This window comes from Seriola dumerili, unplaced genomic scaffold (genome assembly GCF_002260705.1).
Source record: "Seriola dumerili isolate Sdu_G_001 unplaced genomic scaffold, Sdu_1.0 BDQW01000036.1, whole genome shotgun sequence".
NCBI classification, from domain to species: Eukaryota; Metazoa; Chordata; class Actinopteri; order Carangiformes; family Carangidae; genus Seriola; species Seriola dumerili.
This window is the reverse complement of record NW_019174291.1, coordinates 4081211-4104467: the sequence shown is the minus strand read 5'-3', so window position 1 is coordinate 4104467 and position 23257 is coordinate 4081211. Positions and strand designations below refer to the sequence as shown.

Here is a 23257-nt window from a genome sequence, read left to right as displayed (position 1 = left end):
CGCACTTTATACAAAGATTCTGACATTCACCAATGTTTTCTTATTTGGGATTTGTTCTCTGTAAGAACTGAATCTACTCACACTCAAGAGCACTCTTACACACATTTGAGTGCTGCCAGGTTTGAGCAAAATAACTGGTTATTGCATTTTTTAATGTTCTATAGTTATATAATTATGTAATAATTATAAATAATATTATATTATTTAAATTATGATAGTATTTTTGTCATTTTTAATATTTAAAAAAATAACTTTTGTTATTTTACAAAGCATTATGGTCTTTTAAAATAAATGAATGCTACATTAACACTTAACTGCTTGTTTGTGGCTCACTTCCTGTAGCAGTACCTCCACTTCAGAACTACTACAGTTCCTTTTGCATTTTGATTCCTGTGCTCGTCTTTAGATTTTCGTTTTTGCATTCCCTCGACTTTTCCTTACTGTATCTCGTTTAGAATTATGACTGTGTCTGCACACGACCCTTCAGTCTCACACCCTTTTAAGGGCGTTTTTGGGCGTTTACCTATGCTAATTGAGGCCAACTGGCACACACTTTCAATTTACGGAGAGATTGGCATTCATCAATCTAAGAACACAGGTTCGCACAGTTCTGTGGTTTAAGAGCACGTTCATGAATCTGACAGAGTTTTCTTAACAACAACTTAAGAAAGAATTTAATAAAAAACGTATGAGATATTGGTGAATGAGGCCCATTGTGTGTTTGTATGATTGATGTCTCTCTATGTGATCATATGTGTCATCATGTAGGAAGCCTGTTTGTTCTGTCTGTTCAGGTTGATGACTATGTGAACAGGTTGTGGTTTTAATTAACTGATCTGGTGTTAAATCATCAGCTGTTTCCTACACTTTGATGTGTGTGTAGATGTTTGTGTGTTGGATAGTGCTGCTTCAGTCTTGACTGGGCTGTAGTTGTGTTGGAGTACCTGACAGTGTGTGAACGTCTGAATGTATTTCAACTAAATTAAATTGATTGATCTGGTGAAAGGATCCATTGATAAACTAGTTATGTGACAGGAAACTGATTTTAAAAAAAAAACAAAAAAAACATTAAACTGAATATTTTGTGATTCTGAACAAAAGAAAAATCAGCTTCTCGTCTCTGTGACCGTTTCCTGATCATTTATGGACTAAAACTGATCTACTAAAAAACTCTAAAACTAAAACACCTCAATCAATACAGAGGGTAATGATGAGTTTGAGCTCTGTATTGATCCATATGGTAACTCAGCCTCACACATTCATTCATCCAAACATAAACAACTTTAACAGCTGATTATAAGAAGGACTACTGATGATTACAGAGCATTAAATAGCAAATAAACATAGGGAAAAGTTTTAAACCACTTCCTCATTTCACCAGTCTAAGCCTCGGTGTTAACTGGGCTGACCTGGGACTGGACTGTTTTTTCCGGATCTACGTGGGCCAGGATCACAGAAACCTCTTGATGTAGTGTTAAATATGATGTTTTCGGTCATTTTCACCGTTTTCCCAGTGAACGAGCCGCACCTGAGGCAGCCGTTGTTAAACTCACCGTTGACCTGGCCACGTTTCCTCGCTGAGTGATGTTCTTGCTATGTTTCTCGTTCGCCATGCGGATTCTCTGCTTGGCCACCATCTTGTCTTCTTCTCTGATGTTTTTTCTTCTGCTTCGGATGGTTTTTATTCGGTTGTCGTTTGTTTCTCAGCCTTTGTTTCAGTGTCGCTACCCTTACCTCCGGACGCGGACGGACTGGGAGATCCTCTAACTTGTATACGTACTCAAAAACCAAAAGCCCTGCCCCTGGCCCGCCCCCCACTTCCACCAGGTTCCGTACTCTTCCACATAAAGTTACTGCCTGTTAAAATAAGACTTCCTGTTTACTCTTTCAAATTAAATCCACTGTGATCTCTTTACGTCACCTGATGCTCTTGTTGACACCTTGTTTCTTTTCACTCCTAAATTACTTTGATACTGAATTAGGTAAAATAAACATACGTATTTTTCAATACTTTTGTTGTGTGAAAGATGAAATGAAAGTCAGTGATGTTTTAGAAAATTGAGGGGCTATAATGTTCTATCACTGGATGACTTTATGGGGTTTATTACAATTGTAAAACACAATTATATATTCAATATTTGACACTACTTTAATTCTATCCTTAGTTGTTTTTTTTTAACCTTAAAACTCTTAATATACTTTTACTTAGAAAACGGAAGTTGTTTCACCCTCAGTTATTTTACGTCAAACAGACGCAGCTTTAAACTTTAAATATTTTTCAAAAACGAGATTTGTTTTTTTTTTTTTAATTAAAAACAACATGTGAGATATGTGAATACACGTGATACAGCGGCACCGTTGATATTTAAATATTATTTTAACTTTAAATGTCAAGTTTAAACGACGTGTCTAAAAGAAATAACTCATTGTATGCTGATGTGGCATTGAGAGATCCGCCCCTTGTTACTCGTACGTGTTTCCGGGACACATTTTTTTTTCTTCTTCCGGCACACAATCATGGCGCCCCCAGTCCCGCTGTTAGCAGGTGGGTAATTTAAGTTTTCATTTAACTCTGTATTTGTCTGTGTTTTAAATATTTACACCATGTTACCGGACACCTGCGACTACCGGTTGAAAGTGAAACACCCGCCACTCAACCGTCATTTCCCTCGTTCTTTTAGCTAGAATAAAGATAACGCCAAACATATCGTAAAATCGAATCAATTTTAGGTTGATTTATCTTTGGAAAACACATGTATCCTTAAACAAAACTAACCGAACTGAATTGAAGTCATTAGAGTCTTCTGATTTATTCGGCAAAACAAAATCCACAAGTGACAACCCAAGCAGAATTATAATCTTGTAAAACTGGACCATGCCGTCCCAACTGTCGTATTACCGACTATCTTAGGACGATGACGATGAGCTGGATATAAACAGTCAAAAACCACCATAGTAATGGTTGTTTGAAAGATTACATGTATGCCGGAATAAAGAGTCAGGTACGGGCACAGTAAATGTCTTCAGTGCATTTTTATGTGACCGGCTTGTCGGCCGGTAAGCATGGATTTCATAAATCAATAGATTTCTGAAAGAGATTTGGCTAACATCTTTCAAGGTAAAGAGCAAAGCACTCAGCAACTGTCGGCGACCCTGATAATCTTCTCTTCTTTTAGGTTGAATGAAATTAGTGTAAATTAAGCAAATGCAGTTTTGTTTTTGGCAAATAACGCGTACGCCCTAAAATAAAATTACACACTTCATTCAAACAAGTAGAGTCTCCGGATTATTCATTATAAATAAAAAGTAATAATCCAATATATATTTGTAAATACTATATTTGTTGTTTATTTGACTAGATGAACAGTCACATAAATAAAATCCACAACTTGTTCATGTCCCATAGCAGCATCTATTTTACCAGTCTTGAAAATAATAGTAGTTTGTTTGCTGAATTGTCACTGAAAGTGACACCTATCAGTTCAAATCTGTTTACAGTGTGAGTGTTAAGTGTTTGGCTTTCTAAACATGAAACCCCAAAAAATTAACATTTCCCATCAGATTTGCTCATCATCTTGTCACTATGTTCCACAAAACACAGACACACGGATGTCCTCTGACTTCAACTGATGTCTTTTTATAGCATCAATGTTGTCGTCATCATCATCATCGTCCAGACAGATTTGACCTGTTTTCAGTGTGATGTATAGTCTTCGTTAGTGTCAACGCAGACAGCTCAGGCTGCTGCTGTTCATCTCATGGTGGAAGAGGAGATGAGCACTAACTCAACCACTCCTTAAACCTGGTTCTGGTTCTACTGTGGACCTGTAAAACGGCATGTTCTTCTGATGTGTTATTTACAGACTGAAATTAATGGAAACAGCAGTCAGTCGTCTACCAGAGTTCATTTCCACTTCTCCAGGACTTTGTGGTTAAAGTGTAGTTCTGACAATGATCAGATCCCACTTTCAGACTCAGAGCAGCACTGGCTGGCTCCTCTGAGCCTCAGAGCTCTTTTCAGAAACCTCAGTGAGTCTTACTGTGTCACTGGGTCATGTTCTTTCATGAACACACACACACACACACACACACACACACACACACACACACACACACACACCATTCTGCTGCAGTACCAGATGTGGATCAGTCTGCAGCTGTTACTGTTGGTCTGTCTGTGTTGAAGATATGAAACCTCTGACTGTGTTTTCAGTGCGTGGATCAGATGGTACGTCTCTACTCTGTGGTCCTCCACAGTGTGAGCAGCATGCAGCCTTCACCAGGTAAAACACCTGAGATCATCTCCATCACACAGCCTCATTGTGACCACATGTATCCTCATATGAATTGTGTGTGTGTTCAGGGACTCACGGCTCAGCAGGTGTGTCACCTTCAGCAGAGACGGGACACTGTTTGGCTGGTGCAACGGACAAAGGTAAATCTGAACATCGTAGAAATCTAACCCCTGATTAATTCTCTAGAGTAACCCAGCAGAAAATAAAGAGATGATGATGACAGTAATATTATGTAATGTCACAGAACGTAAAAACGGCGTTGTTTAAGACTTTTAACAGATTTATTTCTCATTACAGTGGAGCAGAGTCACACCTCATCTTTTAATCGTTTACATTAGAAACTGAACTGTCTTTCCTCCTGTCGGTCTGTCTCTCTGTCTCTCTCTGTCTGTCTCTCAGTGTCTCTGTGGTGAGATCTTCAGAGGGCTCCATCTTGTCGACCTTTGACCTCCCTAAGACGGCTCTGCTGGAGTTTTCTCCTCTGAACACTGTGCTGGTCACCTGGCAACCATACAGCAGTAAGACAATGAGACAACCCCAGACAACATGAGACAACTCGAGACAGCTCGAGACAAAGTCAAATTCAGATTAAGCAGACAAGCAGGTTGAGGAGCCAATGACAGATTACATGGAGCTATATTTGATGAGACTGGAAGTGACATCAGATTAAGCAGAACGCTGTAAGAGATGAGGATGACTCATCACAATGACATCTCTCTCTCTCTCTCTCTCTCTCTCTCTCTCTCTCTCTCTCTCTCTCTCTGTCTCTGTGTTACAGAGAGTCAGGACAGTTCTCAGGGTGAAGCGAACCTCCAGCTGTGGGAGCTGCAGAGCGGTCAGCTGATCAAAGCTCTGTATCAGAAGAAGGTTGACTCCTGGTCAGTCTGAACACACTGAGGGAGGGGGGGACTACATGACATCACCAGAAGCAGCTTCAAGTCAGCTTTTATGGCATTTCAATCCTCGGCTTCACCGTTGGTGTTGATGTCATATCTGTGGTGTCAGTGAGGAACAAGTGGAGACATCAGTGGTACACTGTGCTCTGCAGGAGGGAGGCTGCTATGTAAAGTCTTCTCAACCTAAAGATCCTTTATACACAACAACACGGTCTGTCAAACAGGTCTAACACATCTAAGCCTCATTCACCCTCACAGTGACACTGACAGGGCTCCACAACAAATGTACTCATGAAGAGACACAGTTTAGGTTCTGAAACGCTCCCCGTCTGCAGCAGGTCTCAGGTCTCAGTGGGTCTTTGTCTGAAGCAGGTCTTGACCGGTGAACTGAGTCACAGGTGTGTTGGTCCTACAGCTCAACAATTAATCTAAATATTACTGAAATCACAACATGGGCCAGTGTAACATCCTGATGGATGAGGGGCTGCAGGGTGTTCTTAAAGGTCAAATGTGTCTCATCATAAATGAATGTGTGGTTCTACAGATCATTCTCTCCAGATGTGAGTTTACAGACCCAACAAAATCACATCATTGTCACTTTTATATGTTTTCAGTAAAAATGAAAAAAATGACACAAAAATCATTATCATCACAGCCAGTTCTGGTGTGTTTTCATATTGTCACAGACTGGTCTCCGATCAGATTATATTTAAATTCTCTTTCTGCTTTATTTGACCTGACGTCTCTGAGTGAATTACTCAAACGGGAGAAACAAATGTCTTGTTTTTACTTCTGGCAGAGTCGTGTTGTCACTGGCAAACCACAGTCACAGTGAGCTGATGTGCAGCTGTTGTAGAGTAACCATAGAAACCTTTGAGCTCAGTTTCTGCTCTAAACCAATAGACTGACACAAACAGACCATACACTCATCAATTACAACTCATATCTGTTAAAGACTCCTCACCCGTTCCCCGGTGTCTCCATCAAAAACACCTGGTAACCATGGCAACACTTGCACACTCCTTTAAAGTGAGTCTGGCCAAAGTCATGTGTATTGACAGTACAGGAAGATGTGTCTGTGAGTGATCACATGATGAGACCAAATGTTCCAGTGAGTGTTTATTTGTTGGGTGAACAACTATTTCTGACTGGACCTCAACAGCAGGACCGGTCCTGTAGACATGAAGGTGACTCAGTTAGGAGGCATTCACATTTAAAGACTTTCTTCCTCAGCAGAGTGTCCAGTCCTGTTCTCTCAATATTCTTGAGGTTGGGGGGGATGAGAGCAGTCTGACCATGTTGTATGATGATAGAGGCGAGCCAGACACACCCCCATACCTTGGGCAGTCTGAGCCACAGTCGTACAGTCCTGAAACAGACCCCCCACCCCAGCAGCAGCACATGTCCTCTCCATAATGACCACATGTGGTAGGTGATGGTGCTGTGTGGACTGAAGGTGTGTGTCTGTCTGCAGGTGTCCCAGCTGGTCTGATGATGAGAAGATCTCTGTGAGGAGCGTCAACAATGAGCTGCACTTCTATGAGAACAACGACTTCAGTAAGAAACCATATCTGACTGAACACACATCAACACACGTCAACACACTTCAATACAGGTCAACACAAATCAACACACATCAAGACGCATCGGCACACGTCAACACACACATCACATATCATCACACATTGACAGGTCACACATCAAAAGTGTCTCTCTGTCTCCTGTTACTGGTGACATCATTTTGATGAGTCAGAGGAAGTGAAACCTGAGGTCCAGCTTCACTGATGGTGGAATGGTGAGTGTCTCTCATCAGGGTAAGCCTGTCGGTTTTGTTCTCATTACTCTGTTCAGACCTGAAACACTAAAACTAGTGGATTTCAGGCTCCACCCACGACTCAGACGCATTGACGCTTAGAGACCTCTTGATGGCGCTGTGATAACCAAGTTTATTTTTTTTCAAAGTTCTGTCATCAGTTTACTCTCTCAGCTCTGTTTTCTCTGTATCTGGTCTTCTGCCTGGACCCTGATTGTTGCTGCTGTGTTTATAGTTGATTTGTAGCAGGTCTACGGAGAGTCCAGGTGGGCGGGGTTTAGTACAGACCTGAAGCAGCAGTCAGGATGTAGCAGACCACAGTTATCTCTGAGTTCAGACCATCTCGGTGTAAAACCAGAACCTGTGTGTTTCAGACTCCATCGCCAACAAGCTTCACATGCAGAAAGTCTCAGACTTTGCGTTGTCACCTGGAGGTCAGCCCAGCAAGGTGAGGACTCGAAGTCCCTTAACATCACACCCTGTCTGACCTGGATCCATCCCCTCATGTCTGTTTGTCCTCTCCAGGTAGCAGTCTACGTCCCAGGCAGTAAAGGAGCTCCTTCATTTGTGCGTCTGTACCAGTACCCGGTGCTGGGGGGACCAACTGCAGCGCTCGCCAACAAGAGCTTCTTCAAGGCTGACAGAGTCACCATGCAGTGGAACAAGAAAGGTTGAAGGAGTTCAGAGAGACTCCAGTCTGATTTCGTGCTCAGGGTCCAGTTAGTCCAGACTTTGATGAGGTCCTGTTCCCTCTGTTCTGTCTCAGCCTCGGCGGTTCTGGTGACGGCGAGTACTGAGGTGGACAAGACTGGAGCTTCATATTATGGAGAGCAGACGCTGCATTACCTGGCTGTTAATGGAGAGACTGCTCTGGTTCAGCTGCGTGAGTACTGCACTGGGCATACCACTTCCTTTCCTGCTGCTCCCATACTTTTTGTTCTGTTGTTCTGGACTCAGCAGCTGTGAACCAATGTTTTGTCCAGTTCAGCAGTAGAAGAAGAAAACCTCAAGAAGATCAGAAAACCTGATGAATAACCCTTAAATGAGAAAATACACAGGACCAGAGGGAAATGGAGCCCCAGCCAGTCCAGAAACCATAAGGACAGGTCTTTGTATGAACTCATGAGAAAACCTCTCACTGCTGACAAACTCTGTTCTTTTTGTGTCTTTCAGCAAAGAACGGTCCAATCTACGATGTGGCCTGGAGTCCAAACTCTGCAGAGTTCTGTGTGGTCTACGGCTTCATGCCAGCAAAAGCCACCATCTTCAACATTAAATGTGACCCGGTGTTCGACTTCGGAACCGGACCGAGAAATGCCGCCTACTACAGGTGAGACCTCGTTGTTGGGTCTGATACCCTAGTTATGTTACCTGTTGAAGTCACGTCCATTAGATGAAGTCAGGTTCAGCTTTCAGCAGATTCTTTGAGCTTCTTCACAGATTGTTAGTAGCTCAGACCATCCTGTTAGATAATGACCAGTCTGTCCTCAGTCCTCAGGGCCACATACTGGTCCTGGCTGGCTTCGGGAACCTGCGGGGTCAGATGGAGGTCTGGGACGTGAAGAAATACAAACAGGTGAGGAGGAAGAAGAGCAGCAGTGAGTGAACATTTGAATGGTCCAGTTTTCACCTGTAAACATCAGGAGCTACAGCAGTTTGTGGAAATGTTTCAGACTCTGAAGTCATGACACTTTCAAAATAAAGGTGTGTTGTGGTTCATGTACCTGCATGTCAGTGATCTCCTGCTGGTCTGCACAGGGACTCACACCCTCCTCACCACAGGGACATCACTGTCTGCATCATGAGGGTTAGTCTGTGGCCTTTAGACCAGCTGACTCCTCAGACCTGAAGCCAGTCTAACCCCTCCCTGTCGTCTCAGGTGTCCAAACCTCAGGCTCCAGATGCCACACATTTCTGCTGGTCTCCTGACGGTGAGCACGTCATCACGGCAACCTGTTCTCCCCGGCTGCGGGTGAGTAATGGTTATAAGATTTGGCACTACACTGGCTCGGTTCTGCACAAATGGGATGTGGCGGCCGGTTCGGAGCTGTGGGAGGTTCGCTGGCAGCCGTTCCCTGACGGCATCTTCCCCGAGCGTGCCATCAAGTACCAGGCAGCACCCAGCGAGCTGGGGAGCACGCAGGCCCCACCCACACAGGCATACCGCCCACCTGCACTGAGACATCTGCCAGCCACGCCCAGCGCCAAACTGGTGAGGAAAAAACTCTGAACTGGTTCACAGCGTTTATTTTGTTAACTTTATATCACAGATTAGATAAATAAACAAGTTAACAAGCTGAGAAGTTACTTCATGTGTCTCATGTAAGAACCACACCTACCAGTGATCTGAGAGAAGTCATGTACCTGTCTCTCTCTGACCTGTACCTGTCTCTCTGACATGTACCTGTCTGTCAGCATGAGGAGGAGCCCCCTCAGAACATGCGTCCAGGTGTTTCGGGGGAGAAGAGTCTTTCTAAAGCAGCTCTGAAGAATCAGAGGAAACGAGAAGCTAAGAAGGCAGCTAAACAGGTGAACTGATGCACCCACCTGTTCACTCACCTGTTCACTCACCTGTTTACTCACCTGTTCACTCACCTGTTCACTCACCTGTTCACTCAACTGTTCACTCAACTGTTCACTCAACTGTTCATTGGTTAATTGGTTTAATCATCCATCCTCTCTCTGTAGGTCTCATTAATGTGATTAATTAAGGATCATTATTATCACAGCTGACATAGTGAAAGCATGCAGCTCCTTTCTCATCATTTTACTTTGAAAAGGCAAACTTTCACATCATTCTGAAAAGGGCTGGGCATTGCCACTGATTTCCTGAATCGATTTGATTCTGATTCACAAGGTCCCGCTTCGATTTGGTCTCGATTCATTCAGGGATATTTCAGTCAAGTAGCGTTAACGCCATATTTTGGAATTTACTCTCGTTGAAATGGGGCACCAGTCCTCAGGGAGGACAACAATGAATTACTTCATTGCCAAATTGATCAATCTCATATCAGAAGCCATGACTTCTCGATTCAATGGATCTCCAGTCTCTACGTCCAAAGAACACAACAGGACAACAACTGGGTGTAAATGAAGGAGTTTATTAACTAAACTACTATCTACAGAGTAAATGCAAGGTGTAATAATCATAAAGATGAAGATAATAATGAAATGAGCAGTGTGATGAGTTGGCAATTGTGGGAGAGAATATGTTATGGCTATACACTATGACTATACAGCTAATGACACTATATCTACGAATTAGGTTTGATGATTAAATATTGCTATATTTCGACATCAACCCAGTCATGAGCAGAGTGTTAAGACCGGCCTCCTGTGAGTTGCGCTGTAGCTGGAGACCCTCGGCTGGAACCCAGGTGGCTGTGGTTGCTGTGGTAACCCTGGAGACGCGGGGTCTAGGTGGATTCTCCTGGAGGCCGTGTCCCGTTATCACGATGACGGATTCTGCCGGTGTCTCAGCGGTTCAGCTCTGGTGGAGTTTGCCAGGAGTCTTTCCGTCTCGGGCACTCTTGATTTCTGTTCGGCTTCTCTGCAGGCGGTCGTGCAGATGTTATCTGCTGGTGTCTCTTGCGGGTTGATGCTAAATAAACTCTAATGCTCTTCACTCTGGCTGGATAACTTTAGAGGAGACTGGCGTTGACCAGATGACTCTAAAGTTGTCAGAATCTTCAAAAAGGAAAACTTGATGATGATTTAAAAGTTACAAAATTACTCTGAGGCACTTCTGTTGTTTTGGTTCAGTTGGTCTTGACTTGGCTTATAAAAATAAAAGATCGCGCATGTAGACAAAAATCATGTTACTTGTAGCTTGTGGCAAAGAAAAATAAAAGACGCGAAAAGTGCAAAAATGACTAAGAGCCATGAGTTTGTGGCGAGCAGCTTAGAGCTAAGAGTTTACATGGCTACAGAGCCGGGCTTTGAGCCAGGACTCTGAGCTTTGAGCAAAGATCTCAGCTTCTAGATTCTGCATCGTTTTCTCGCTTCAGCTTTTCACCCTCTAGCTTTTAGCTTCTTAGCATCTCACCGAGTTTCCAACTTTTTCACGTTTCTAACATTTCTGACTTCTTCTCGCCTTCCTGGCTTTTTTTCTTTTTTTGTGAATTGATCAGGACTGTTTTATCCCCTGGGTGCTGGCGCATGTTTCAGGGGCGTCACTCGTCTCCTGTGTTTCCACTTGGAGAAGAGAGTAATTTTCCACTGAACTTTGGAATCATTTAATTCTAGAGTTTACTTATAAACTCGCACATCCGTCTTCCACCATGACCACAAAACATTAAATGAAATAACATATAAAACTACTTGCACTAATAATGGCAGAGAGGAGTAATAGGAGTGTTGATTTCATATTACATCCTTCAAACCTGGAATTAATCATGATACAAGTGGTTAATTGATCAAACAACAATATAAACATTTCCCAAAGCTAATAGTCTATAAATGTGGATTACACAGCAGTTCTTTGACTGTAATAATAATAATATGGACATTCTGGATGTCATGTAGTGTGTGTTACCTCGTGTGAAGGATGCTGACAGTATGGTCACATGAAGGACATTGTCTTAAAATCTACATGTTACATTTCAAACATTCTATGGGATAGAAGTTTGGGATTAAACTATTGCATAGGAACATCTCATGAGTTACAGAACAGCTAGATATTTAATTTTACATTCTTCCTCAGATCTGTGTCTGTGAAGAGAGTTCTGCTGGTCACTACCCAGGATTGGAATGTGGGTCGTAGTTTATGACTCTTATCTAGAGAGGGACAGAGGAAGGGAGGTTGGTGTGTGTGTGTGTGTGTGTGTGTGTGTTCATGCATGGCACAGAGAGGCCAGGATTCACACCTTAGTGTTAATCAGTCCTTTTGTTGTTACTTGTCCTCTATAAGAAACAGTCAAATATCATTAGACAGAGTCTTATTTTTACAAACTGGAGATTTTGCCTATATTCTCCAGTTGCCTGGTGTCCATTGGTTGATCCTCTGGAGCTGACCCTTTGACCTTTGGTCTGGTTCTGTGTCTCTCTGACATGCTAACAGCATGAACTGTTTGTGAGAGAAGGGTCCTTTGTCTCTGTTTCCTATCAATGTGATAGTTTGATGATGGGAAGAGTCGCAAAGTGTCAATTGTGGGTCTGTAACTCTGCATGTCCTCATAATGAACTTCTTCAATGGCTTGTGACTGGTGCCAGGCCAGGTATGTACGCTACAGTTACAACATGCGTTTTTTTGAATATGAATGAGATTCTCAGAGAACTAAGGCTGTAAAGCGTTCCTCTAACCAGGTGCATTATTAAAAACAATGTTGACATTATGGATGGACACAAAGCAGTTACATGAATGCACTTTCTATTTATACCTTAAATGTCAATATGACAACTTTGACCATTTGATTTGTTTTTATTAGCTCTCTACATAACAAATGCTTAAGTGATCGGATGTTCAAGCACAGTAGAATCATTTCAACCGGATTCCGCAAATTGCAGATATTTTATTTCATCACTTGGAGAAAAAAAGTGGCAGAGCGTTGTTCCAGTTGCTCCAGCAGTTCTACACCTTCTCCCATGACCAGAGCTTGTTGTGACAGCTTCACACATCCACAGGAGAGTGTAAAAGACGTATATTAAAGGATCGATCTCTGGTTTTATGAGTCAATATCGGATTATTCAAACGAAGATAGATTTTAATCGGAAAATCTATTTTATTTCAACCCAGACCTAATTCTGACTCACAGTCAACTGTTTTGTTTCCCTCTTCATCCTCTTGTTTCCTGAGAGCACGGTCCTGTGTTCATCAGATGTATTCATGTGTTCATCAGTTATATTCACGTGTTCATCAGATGTATTCATGTGTTCATCAGTTATATTCACGTGTTCATCAGATATATTCACGTGTTCATCAGATATATTCATGTGTTCATCAGTTATATTCACGTGTTCATCAGATATATTCACGTGTTCATCAGTTATATTCACGTGTTCATCAGATATATTCATGTGTTCATCAGTTATATTCACGTGTTCATCAGATATATTCATGTGTTCATCAGTTATATTCACGTGTTCATCAGATGTATTCATGTGTTCATCAGTTATATTCACGTGTTCATCAGATATATTCACGTGTTCATCAGTTATATTCACGTGTTCATCAGATATATTCATGTGTTCATCAGTTATATTCATGAAATGCTCTGTACACGGCCTGGTCTCTGACTTTTTTTTGGTTCTGCAGGAATCAAAGTCTGAACATGAGCCTCCATCTGACCCCGCCCCCGTCACCAACAGCCAATCAGAACCAACCAGCGGTGACCCGGAGATGGACAAGAAGATAAAGAATTTAAAGAAGGTGAAGAGAGAGGTCACATGAACTGTAGTAGAGAGGGGATTGGCTATTAGTGAGGTTTTATTCTACTGTGCTGACTTCAGTGCTGAGGTCACAGGGTGACAGGGGGTCATGTCTGTCATGTGTTTGTGTGTTTCAGAAACTTAAAGCCATTGAGGAGCTGAAGGAGCAGCAAGCATCTGGAAAAGTCCTGCAGAAGAACCAGGTGAGGCAGTTTCTCTGATCTCTGTCTTCTCAGACAGAGACAGTTTATCACAGTGCGCATGTAGAAACTGTTTCAGCTCCTTTACATTTACCTGCCAGCTGCTGTGACAATAATCACATTCTGATTGTTAATGCTCAATATAATCATTAAATCAATGATGTATCTCAGCTCCAACTTTGCATCAGTCATATAATAAACATAATTCTGAATGAGCCGGAATCAGAACTGAACTTTTGGTACTTTACATTTATTTTGATGCTGATACTTTTATAAGTTAAATTAAAAATGCAGTACTTTTACTTTACAATGTGTTTCTACTCTGTGGTTGTAGTACTTAAACACCAGTAAACACCAGAGTACCTATTATTTGTACTGTTTATAGTTGATGTTAAGATGATTTAACTTGATGTAAGTTTGTGTGTGAGGTGGTGTTGATGTTGTAGCTGAGGTGAGCACAACAGAATGATGAATCCACACTAATTTATTTCACTACATTACTGGTCACTGATCAATAGGAAATAAAAAGTGATCAGATCAGACTGCTGCTTTTTTGTGTGAACCTGGACTGACCTGGACTGACCTGGTCTGACCTGGACTATGTTTTCTGCAGCTGGAGAAGATCCAGAAGGAGGACCAGCTGCTAAAGGAGCTGGAGGAGCTGCAGATCGGATAGTAGGGGGTGCTGCTGGAGCTACAGTCTACAACTCCAAGTCCTACAATCCATCACTCATGCACAAACACAGAGGAGGGGTCAGTGCGTGTGTTTCACTGAAGCTGCATCTGTTGCTTTAGTGCTGAAATGTTTTCTGTTTCCTTCACCTGACACCCGAGGACAGGTGAGGAGGGGGCATGGAGTTCTGATACATTTCTATTTGGATCTGCCTGTGATCAATTCATTCCTCTGCCTCTGGAGCTTCTGCAGAGGAATCTCGGAAATGTAGTTCACTAAAAAATGAAATGAACAATTTGTCACCAAATAACTGCTGTGTGTGTGTGTGACTGTTGTGTGGTGTGTGTGTGTGTGTGTGTGTGTGTGTGTGTGTGTGTGTGTGTGTGTGAGATAGAGAGAGAGAGACATTAAATATAAAGCAGGCCACTGAACCCTGTTGCTGTGCAACATCTGTACAGATGCTGAAGCCTTTGACAGTGTTCCTTTCAGAATAAAAGCCTCCCCTCCACTCAGCTGGTCACAGTTGTGTCACTTCAATGATTTCTACATGAAGCCTGTGACACTGATCAGTGTCCACACTGACAGAGTCTGAGAAAGACAATACTCATTCCTGAGAGAAAACTTGATGATTGAATAACACCTGAGAACAGCTCTATAACCCTACTGGTTTGGCCCCTTGATTTTTTGATCAGGAAAATGCCACTCACTTCAAGACAGTACCGCCTTCTGTTTTATTATTAATAACCATCTGTCTCAGTACAACACCCTCTGTTCTTCCCTCTTTCATCTCCAGTACATACCTGTGGCTAAACTGATTCAATCTGGGGGTCCTTCCTGGCCCCCAAGTAAATTGACCCTAGGTGTTATACTATAAGGCCTCTAGTGGAAACTATCTTTTGTTTCTAAACCCTTTTGGTCCCCTTGTTATCTTGTCCGATCACATATCTGTAACCCCAGGTCAACTGCATGTAAATACAGACCATCCCCCTCTTCCTCAACTGTATAAGTGTCCTCCTGTCCTTTACTCTGGGTCAGTCTATTGCCTCAGTCCCGCTCTGTGTCAGTAGGGTCACCGTATTCTGGAATACCAATAAACTCACACCACTACAGCAAACTTGGAACGACTTGAATAAATTTTCTTCTACAAGTCTTAGGTCAAACACCTGGACCACATGACAATAGTTAAACCTCTACAGTTAACAACAGAACACAGACGGAGACAGACAGCTGCTGATAAAATCTGTATTTGATCATGAGCGTCCTGCTGTGTTCTCATAGATTTAAACTGACGGGTCACAGAGAACGTCAGAGAGGTCAAAGGTCGTCACAGCTGCGACCCTCAATGAGCAGCTACAGCAGCGTTGTGTCTGTTTTCGGTGAATATCCAGACACACACTTAAACAGTCACACACTGACACACTAATAGTTACAGCTTAAAGTTAGTTAAAGTTTTTTATTTTAAATGCTTTATTATTCAAAACATTTTCCATTTCGTCTTATAAAAACAAACATTGAAAATGGAGGAAACAAACATAACTTCATAACTTATTTTACTATATAGTAAAATATGAACAGTACATACAAATAAAATAAATACAATAAAAGGAGATAAATGCGACATAAATAACGATGATTAAACAAAAATAAAAGTATTTTATAAGGACAAAAGGAAAATATCTAAGGCTTTACAAGAGTTTACTGTTTTTATTGCTTTATTGTTCTTTAGTGTGTAATGAATCAATATATAACGTCCAATTATTTTGAATATGTATGTGTGGTCTCTTTTCAGTCCATTTGCATTTGCATTTTCCACATAAAATAAAGAGATTCAAAATAGTCTCTTACAGTCAATATCATTCTTATCATAAAAAATGTCTCTCTTTTCTAAACGAATAGTTGAACCAGTCAAGATCTTAAAGAAATATTCTATTTCTAACCAAAACTATTTAATAGGCAGGCACTTACTGTTTTGTAACTGCAAAAAACACATTTTCCTTCTTCAATATCGTCTCTGAGTCTTGAAAGTGCCTGGTTTACATGATAAACCAAGTGTATAATTTTAAACGGAACTTCTCTAATTTTGTTAATGATTCAATGTTTCTTATTAAAATTCCAAAGTTTACACTAACAGTCACACACACTCTGGACACAGTTATAATAAACTCCAGATTCAGTGTGGGCAGACACTTTCGAGATCAAACTGTGTCATCATGGACGTCCTCAGTGTGTCAGTAATTCCGCCTCTACTCCTATTGGGTCGTTCTGCTGCCTGTGGTCTGTCTGTGTGCATTCGTTCTGTTCTCTCGGAGCGGCTGAAGAGAGTGGGCGGGTCCGTCCGGCTATGATCCTCCAAGCCCGGCTCTCTCCGTGAGGTGACGGTGTAGACGTCGAACTAACCCGGTGGACAGAGATACTGAGCTGAGAGGAGAAGTAGCGCTCGTTTGTTAAATTGCTGTGTCTCGTCATCGCTGTTGTGTGTCCGTGTTTCACTGTTTGTTTTGCAAATAATCAGGATAAAACTACAGCCGCACCGCTTTACGTCATGTCGTGGAGCGGAGCGTGGTGAAAACAGCACACGTGTGTTCACAGCAAGGTAAGCTAACATCTGAACTTGGCTGACTGGTCAGGTTAACTGGTTAATTAGTTCACTGACTAAGTAAGTAAGTCAGCGGTTAGTTACAGATAGACAGAGCGGTTAGTTCACTCAGTAGATGTAGAGCTGATGTTTAAGGAGAAGCAGCGACTCATCAGTGTCCTGTTGATGAAGCTGCAGCTGTTAACTCAGTGAACAGCAGTGAACAGTGACTGAAGTACTGATGCCGAGTGTCTGCCTGTGTCCACAGTGAAGCTGATCATCATCATCTATGAAGAGCTGCAGTGTCAGTCACCGCAGCTACACTGGAAACAAGCAGCTCATGAGTTCTCAATATATTTTATTATTATTATTATAATTTTGAACAACCAGTGAAATTCCATTTATAGACCATGAGCAGCAGAACACAGGTGTGTGGTCTGTGACCACTGTGAACATTAGTAGGGTTATTATCACACCTGTGTGATGAAGACAGGTAGCCTTGGCAGATAATATCAACTCAAAAATCTTTGTTTCTGAGCTTTCAGCTGCAGCTCATGGTCTTCTTCATACTACCACAGAACAGCTTAGTTTACAGTGAACATACAGTACATGGTGACAGGTATGTTTCTTCGGCAGGTCTCATCCCATCACTTAAATATGACCTTTTGATCATGTGACCACAGGTGGTTGTGTCTGTTTCTGACAAGCTTGGAAGGAGCAAGGAGATGGGGGCTACAACTAATACACTGCTAAAAAAAAATTAAGGGAACACTTAAATCACACATCGGAATCTTAATGAAGAATTATTCAAGTTGAAAATCTTTACAGATGTACATTGTATAATTTGTTGAGAACAAAATGACGTAACAACGGTCAATGGAAACCAAAATCATCAACCCACTGAGGACTGGATTCACAATCACACCCAAAATCAAAGTACAAAATTGAAATCACAGGCTGAGCCAACCTGCGTGAATTTCATCACAGCAACTCATAATGTGACTCAGTAGTGTGTATGGCCCCCATGTGCATATATGTGTCTTAGGCGGTACTTGGTGTTGTCAGATGCATGGATACATAACGTCCCATAGGTTCGCAGTTGGATTTAGGTCAGGGGAAGGTGCGGGTCAGTCAAAGGAATCAATGCCTTCGTCATCCAGGGACTGCCTACACACTGGGTCACTGGGCGTTGTCCTGCAGCAGGAGGAGCCCAGGGCCCACTGCACCAGTGTAAGGTCTGACAATCACTCTGAGGATTTCATCCCGGTACCAAACAGCAGTCAGGGTACCGCTGGCTGTGACATGGAGGTCAGTGTGACCCTCCAAACATATGCCTTCCCAGACCATCACTGAGCCACTGCAAACTGCTCATGCTGGATGATGTTCCTAAAAGGACAGATTGATATCCCTGAAATTTAAGTGACTTGGTGTTATACTGTGATGATTAAGTGTTCCCCTAATTTTTTTTAGTAGTGTATTTATTAATTATTGATTAATTGATACATTTTTTCATCCAGAAAAAGTCAGAATAAAATCCCTCTTGGACTTTACCTCATCCATCACTCCGAATATTTCCAGTTCATCATCATCATTTAGTTTGACTTGAGATGTGACTAAAACAATTATCAAAATAGTTGATATAGTAATCTTTGGTTGATTGTTGGTCATCCATAGACTAATTGAAAAATAATTGCAGCTCTAATCCACATCCACCACCCGAGAACACCTTTGAACAGGTGAACGTGAGACTGAAAATGGATCTTTGATCTCAGATTATTTTTATCTATTTTATTTAATCAAATCTATTTAATATTAATCTGATTTATGAATGAAAATATTGACCACGTAATGAAAGTCCAAACCAAATCTTTGATGTTTCAGAGTTTTAAAAAATTGTAAAACATTCTAATCTCTGATTGTCATGATTATTAAAGATGTGTAGTGTCAACGTAAAAACTCAGTGTTTCATCACTGAGCTCAGAGTCAGTCATGGTGTTGACTGCTTTGTATTCAGAAGTGTTCCTAATATTCTGACACATGTATGTGAATACTAGAAACAGCTGCAGTACAACAGCAGTGGAGCAAACAGAGACTCACCATCATGGTGAACTGACACAGGTGTGCCTAATAAAGTGGTCCACTGTGTGGCCCAGGTTTATTTTCCTCATCACTAATGTGACGAATTGTTCTCATTCATGGTTTCTTCTATCAAATGTTAAAGTTCTGTTCAGTTTCCTGTAACTGACACAGTTAATGAGTCATAGAAGTAGTTATCGACTAACTGATTAACTCATTGTTTCTACTCTACAGACGGTTACTGATTAGACCCCCAGTGCTAATGAGATGTGACCTAAATTTGTTTCTTTGATTAAACAGTATGATTGATTATTGGTTTATTCTGATCAGTGTCTGATGTTTTACTGCTGCTCGCTGTCCACGGGTTCTGGTGATGGATGAGCCCCCCTGCAGAGAGGAGCCCCCGGCCTGTGAGGAGGAGGAGGACATGTCTCTGTCTAATGTTGTTGGTCTCAGTCTGTGTGACTCTGCCCCCCTGCTGTGGAGGGTGCAGGACCTGAAGACAGTCAGGTTTCAGGGTCTGGTGGGGGCACTGTTAGGTTCACTTCCCCGGACCCCCCGACAGAACGGACGACTGGGAAGACCACTACTCTTGCTGCCAGAGGAGGAGAGACTGCTGAGTGAACACCAGGCTGCTGCTGCTTTACCTGCTAGTAATCAGGTCAGTTGACCTACCATTAACCCGCTGGTAACCAGGTCAGATAAACTAGCGTTGACCAGCTGGTAACCAGGTCAGTTAACCTGCTGGTAAACAGGTGGTTACCACGTTAGTTAACCTGCAAGTAACCAGATTAGTTTACCTGCAGGTGAACGGGTCAATTAACCTACCATTAACCAGATGGTTACCAGGTCAGTTAACCTGCAGGTAAACAGGTCAGTTAACCTTCTAGTAATAAAGTCAGTCACCTGCTGGTGATCAGGTCAGTTAACCTGCTGGTAAACAGGTCAGTTAACCTGCTAGTAACTAGGTCAGTTCACCTGCTGGTGACCAGGTCAGTTAACTTGCTGGTAAACAGGTCAGTTAACTAGCTAGTAACAAGGCCAGTTAATCAGCTGGTAACATGGTTGAACAGCTAACATACATAGAAGTAATCATATAGTTGATTTGTTGTCAGCTGGATGGAGGAGGGTGAGTTTAATTTGGTTGTCGGTTTCACTAGGATGGAGTAGGGGAGGAGATCTGTCAGTGGGTGGAGAAGTACAGGGAGGAGCAGCAGAGGAGTTTTGCGGAGCAGAGTGTCCTCGCTCTTGAGGACAGGAAATCAGCGCTGCTGCAAGCCATGACCTCATCACACACAGGTGAGAGCGTTTCCATAATGACCTTTCACTTGATGCAGGTCAGTAGTCTTGATCCCTGCGGTCTGTACCTGCAGTCTGATGTTCTGGTCCTGGTCCCCTCAGGTTCACATGCTGGACTTGGGACCTCAGCCAAGGCCCTGCAGGGCCGCCTGGAGGCCCTGGACCGGAGCTTTTCCTTCCCTCGATCGGCGATGGCGGTCCAGCTGAGCACGGTGAGGGCCGGGCTTACCTACTGCCCCAAGGACCGTGCCTTTCTGCAAGCTGACTGGCCAATCAGAGCACAGTACAACCCGCATTGTGACATTAGGTACCAGGTGTTTAGAGACCTGAGTGGGCGGGGCTTCTACCTGACCTCAGCAGGGAAGTTTGGGGGAGACTTCCTCGTATATCCAGGTCAGTCTGATTACTCTCAGTTGTTTTTATACAGTTGTAATCTTTTTAAAGAGTCCAACCTCAAACCCTGCAACCAGCCTCGAAAACAGAAACCAGAATCAAAATCTGAGACCAGCCTCAAACCCTGAAACCAGCTTCCTCCAGCCTCAAGCCTTTTGCTCTCTGTAGTTGAGGTTTTATGTTTTGTCTCTTTATCCTGTTTATTCTGATATTTTAGTCCGTCTGTTTGTGGTAATAAACAGGTCTACAGGTCTTGGTTGTGGTTCAGATTTGGTGGACTGTGTATTGGTTGTGGTTCAGATTTGGTGCACTCTCACAGACTGTCTCTCTCTCCCTCTCCAGGTGATCCTCTTCGTTTCCACGCCCACTTCATAGCCGTCTGTTTGTCCCTTGATGAGGCGGTCTCTCTGCTGGACCTCCTCTCTGTGGCTCGTCTGGGATCCAATGTAAAGAAGACGGTCCTGCTCTGCTCGCCGGGGCCAGACGGAGGAGTGCGGTACACCTCGCTGCAGTGGAGTGGTATGGTTTAAAGACTTGAACAGTCTGAGACAGTTCTGAATACAGGGAAACACAGTCCAGGAGCCTCCTCAGGACCCCTGCTAGTCCTCAGAGGGGGTAAAAACTGAGAGCTAAACCCAGAAGACAACCAACAAGCAGGGACTTAAGACTGCTGGAGGGAAAACAATGTTAATATTACAATGATACAGAGGGTAAAACTCTTAAATCCACATGATCCTGTAGAAATTAATGTGTCCACCAGGGGGCAGAGTCACATCACCATAAACATGTTGGGTCCAGAAATAAAGTTCTACCTGAACCACCTCTGAAAACGGACTGTGTTTCTTCTTGATCTGAAGGATTCATGAAGGATTTACTGTACCTCAGACAGACAGGACAGACTGCAGCTCTGTGTCATGTGCACATCTAACAGTCATGATCTAGAACAAGGACTAAACATGTAGGTCTCCGTGGGTCACATTAGGTTCTGTCATATTTCCACAGACGTGGACCAGGTCACTGGTGACCCCCCCCCAGCAGCCCTGAGGGGTTGAAGCTGTGTTGTTGATCACATGGCTCTACAGCTTTCTACTCATATTGGTTATTGATCAAAAGCTGCGTTTCCACCGCAGGAACTTTCCCCAGGAACCGGGAACCTTTTGAGGAACTATGCGCGTTTAAACCGCAGGAACCAGGGTTTAAATTTAATTCCGGGGTAATTGATTAACCCCCCAAAAAGTCCCTGGTCGGGGGGTAGTACTTTCCAAAGGTTCAGGAACTTTGGGGTGTGTGGTCTGTAGTGCTGAACGTTTATGACTGGTTGAGTACTCGCTGCATTTTATTTCACCCGCGATGTAGGCAATCACCGAGCGAGTTCAACATTTTCCACACTGCGAAACAGGTCTGAGAGACAGTAAAAAAAACTGAAACAGGTCGCATATCACATGTAAATTGGGATCAGCACGTATTTGAAAATAAGATGCTGTTTACTGTATTGAATGAATACGCAGTTTGTCCCGTACTTTTCGTTAATGTTATGTTAAAGTGCTGTGAGTAATGTCAAGTAATAATCTTGCATAATCTTCGTAGGACTTAAGGCCGCAGTGGAAACGCAGACAGCAATGGGCCATAGGAACCTTTTAGTTCCAGGTACTTTTTGGTCTAAATTGGCTATAAAAACAGTTAGAGGTGCCGTAACACTACACTTGTGTCAGACACACACTCCCAGTGGTGGGAGTATGTGTCTGACAGAAAAGGATAGTGGATTAAAGAAGCACACAAAGAATCCTAAAAAGACCTGAGCTTATGTGTCTGGTCCTCACCGACGGTCAGCCGGACTGCAGTTCTCAGAGAGCAGCAAGTGGTTCAGACTGAACACCACTGAGTGACTACTGTTTATACAGCAGACCCATACTGGGAACCTGGGGGTCTTCAGCATGCTGCCCACCTACACACATCGCACACAACAAAGACACAACACAATGTTTCCAGTGTTAACATGGTGGTTTCTGTGTCGGCCCCATCCCCTAACAGGACCTGGATCAGGAACTGATTTGGGGGGTGTTTATGTGTGTAAGTTTGTGAGTGTGACATGCATGCACAGGGCAGACCTGGACAGACCTGGACAGACCTGCAGAGACATGGACAGACCTGCACAGACCTGCAGAGCTAGAACAGCAGTAGTTTTCTCTGTAGCTGTGTCGTAGCTGATGCACTCCTGGAGCTGTGGTGGTTTCCTCATGGAGACAAGCAGACCTGTGATTGGTCAGTTTGATGCAGGTGGAAGTTGTTGAGTGAAGACTAGAGACCTGCTCACCAGGATCACTGCTACTGCATACTTCGGATTAGGGTTAAGACTAGGTAAGGGGGTAATAACCATGATGATCAGTTTGATCATCCTTGATCATCCTGATATCTCAACCATAGGTGCTAGAGTAACCAAACTTGGTGTGTAACATTCTTTGGTGATCCCAAAGCAGTGTGCCAAATTCAGCGCCCCTAGCGTCTTCCTTTCATGTACATCCAGTTTGCATAATTGATGATCGTTAGCACATTTCCTTGAATAACTTTTGATAGGAAGGTCGTATCGACTTGGAACCAACTGGATATTTGCAGGGATTCCACATCCAATGGTACCAAGCTCGTCCCTGTGCAATGTCATCCGATCGTGGTT

General features: G+C 42.9%; 3 protein-coding genes across 3 annotated transcripts in view; 2 read left to right on the top strand and 1 right to left on the bottom strand.

The window, feature by feature from the left end:
- The window catches only part of LOC111216857 (stress-associated endoplasmic reticulum protein 1-like), a 4579-nt gene extending 2801 nt beyond the window's left edge, over positions 1–1778 (bottom strand). The window contains exon 1 of the mRNA XM_022738488.1: positions 1554–1778. Within this exon, the coding sequence (XP_022594209.1) occupies positions 1554–1637 (84 nt within the window). The 5' untranslated portion in view covers positions 1638–1778. The remainder of the gene's footprint in view (positions 1–1553) is intronic.
- Positions 1779–2496: 718 nt separating this feature from the next.
- Positions 2497–14755, top strand: eif2a (eukaryotic translation initiation factor 2A). The gene is made up of 16 exons (XM_022738459.1): positions 2497–2545; positions 4214–4283; positions 4364–4435; positions 4695–4813; positions 5074–5173; positions 6666–6748; positions 7379–7452; positions 7530–7674; positions 7771–7887; positions 8178–8334; positions 8496–8580; positions 8884–9216; positions 9420–9533; positions 13258–13371; positions 13508–13573; positions 14184–14755. The coding sequence occupies exons 1-16, from the start codon at positions 2518–2520 to the stop codon at positions 14244–14246; spliced, it is 1740 nt and encodes a 579-aa protein (XP_022594180.1). The 5' UTR covers positions 2497–2517; the 3' UTR covers positions 14247–14755.
- Positions 14756–16507: 1752 nt separating this feature from the next.
- Positions 16508–21401, top strand: tsen34 (tRNA splicing endonuclease subunit 34). Its single transcript, XM_022738472.1, has 5 exons — positions 16508–16836; positions 19225–19555; positions 20055–20193; positions 20296–20586; positions 20929–21401. Exons 2-5 carry the CDS (start codon positions 19268–19270, stop codon positions 21114–21116), a joined length of 906 nt encoding a protein of 301 aa, XP_022594193.1. The 5' UTR covers positions 16508–16836; positions 19225–19267; the 3' UTR covers positions 21117–21401.
- Positions 21402–23257: the final 1856 nt, after the last annotated feature.

Excerpts from the sequence above, each read along its gene's own strand:
- eif2a (XM_022738459.1), top strand. The coding sequence starts at position 2,518 with ATGGCGCCCCCAGTCCCGCTGTTAGCAG. Across the intron at positions 4,284-4,363 it reads CAGCATGCAGCCTTCACCAG|GGACTCACGGCTCAGCAGGT; the intron begins GTAAAACACCTG and ends GTGTGTGTTCAG. Across the intron at positions 4,814-5,073 it reads CACCTGGCAACCATACAGCA|AGAGTCAGGACAGTTCTCAG; the intron begins GTAAGACAATGA and ends TCTGTGTTACAG.
- tsen34 (XM_022738472.1), top strand. The coding sequence starts at position 19,268 with ATGGATGAGCCCCCCTGCAGAGAGGAGCCCCCGGCCTGTGAGGAGGAG. Across the intron at positions 19,556-20,054 it reads CTTTACCTGCTAGTAATCAG|GATGGAGTAGGGGAGGAGAT; the intron begins GTCAGTTGACCT and ends CGGTTTCACTAG. Across the intron at positions 20,194-20,295 it reads CATGACCTCATCACACACAG|GTTCACATGCTGGACTTGGG; the intron begins GTGAGAGCGTTT and ends TGGTCCCCTCAG.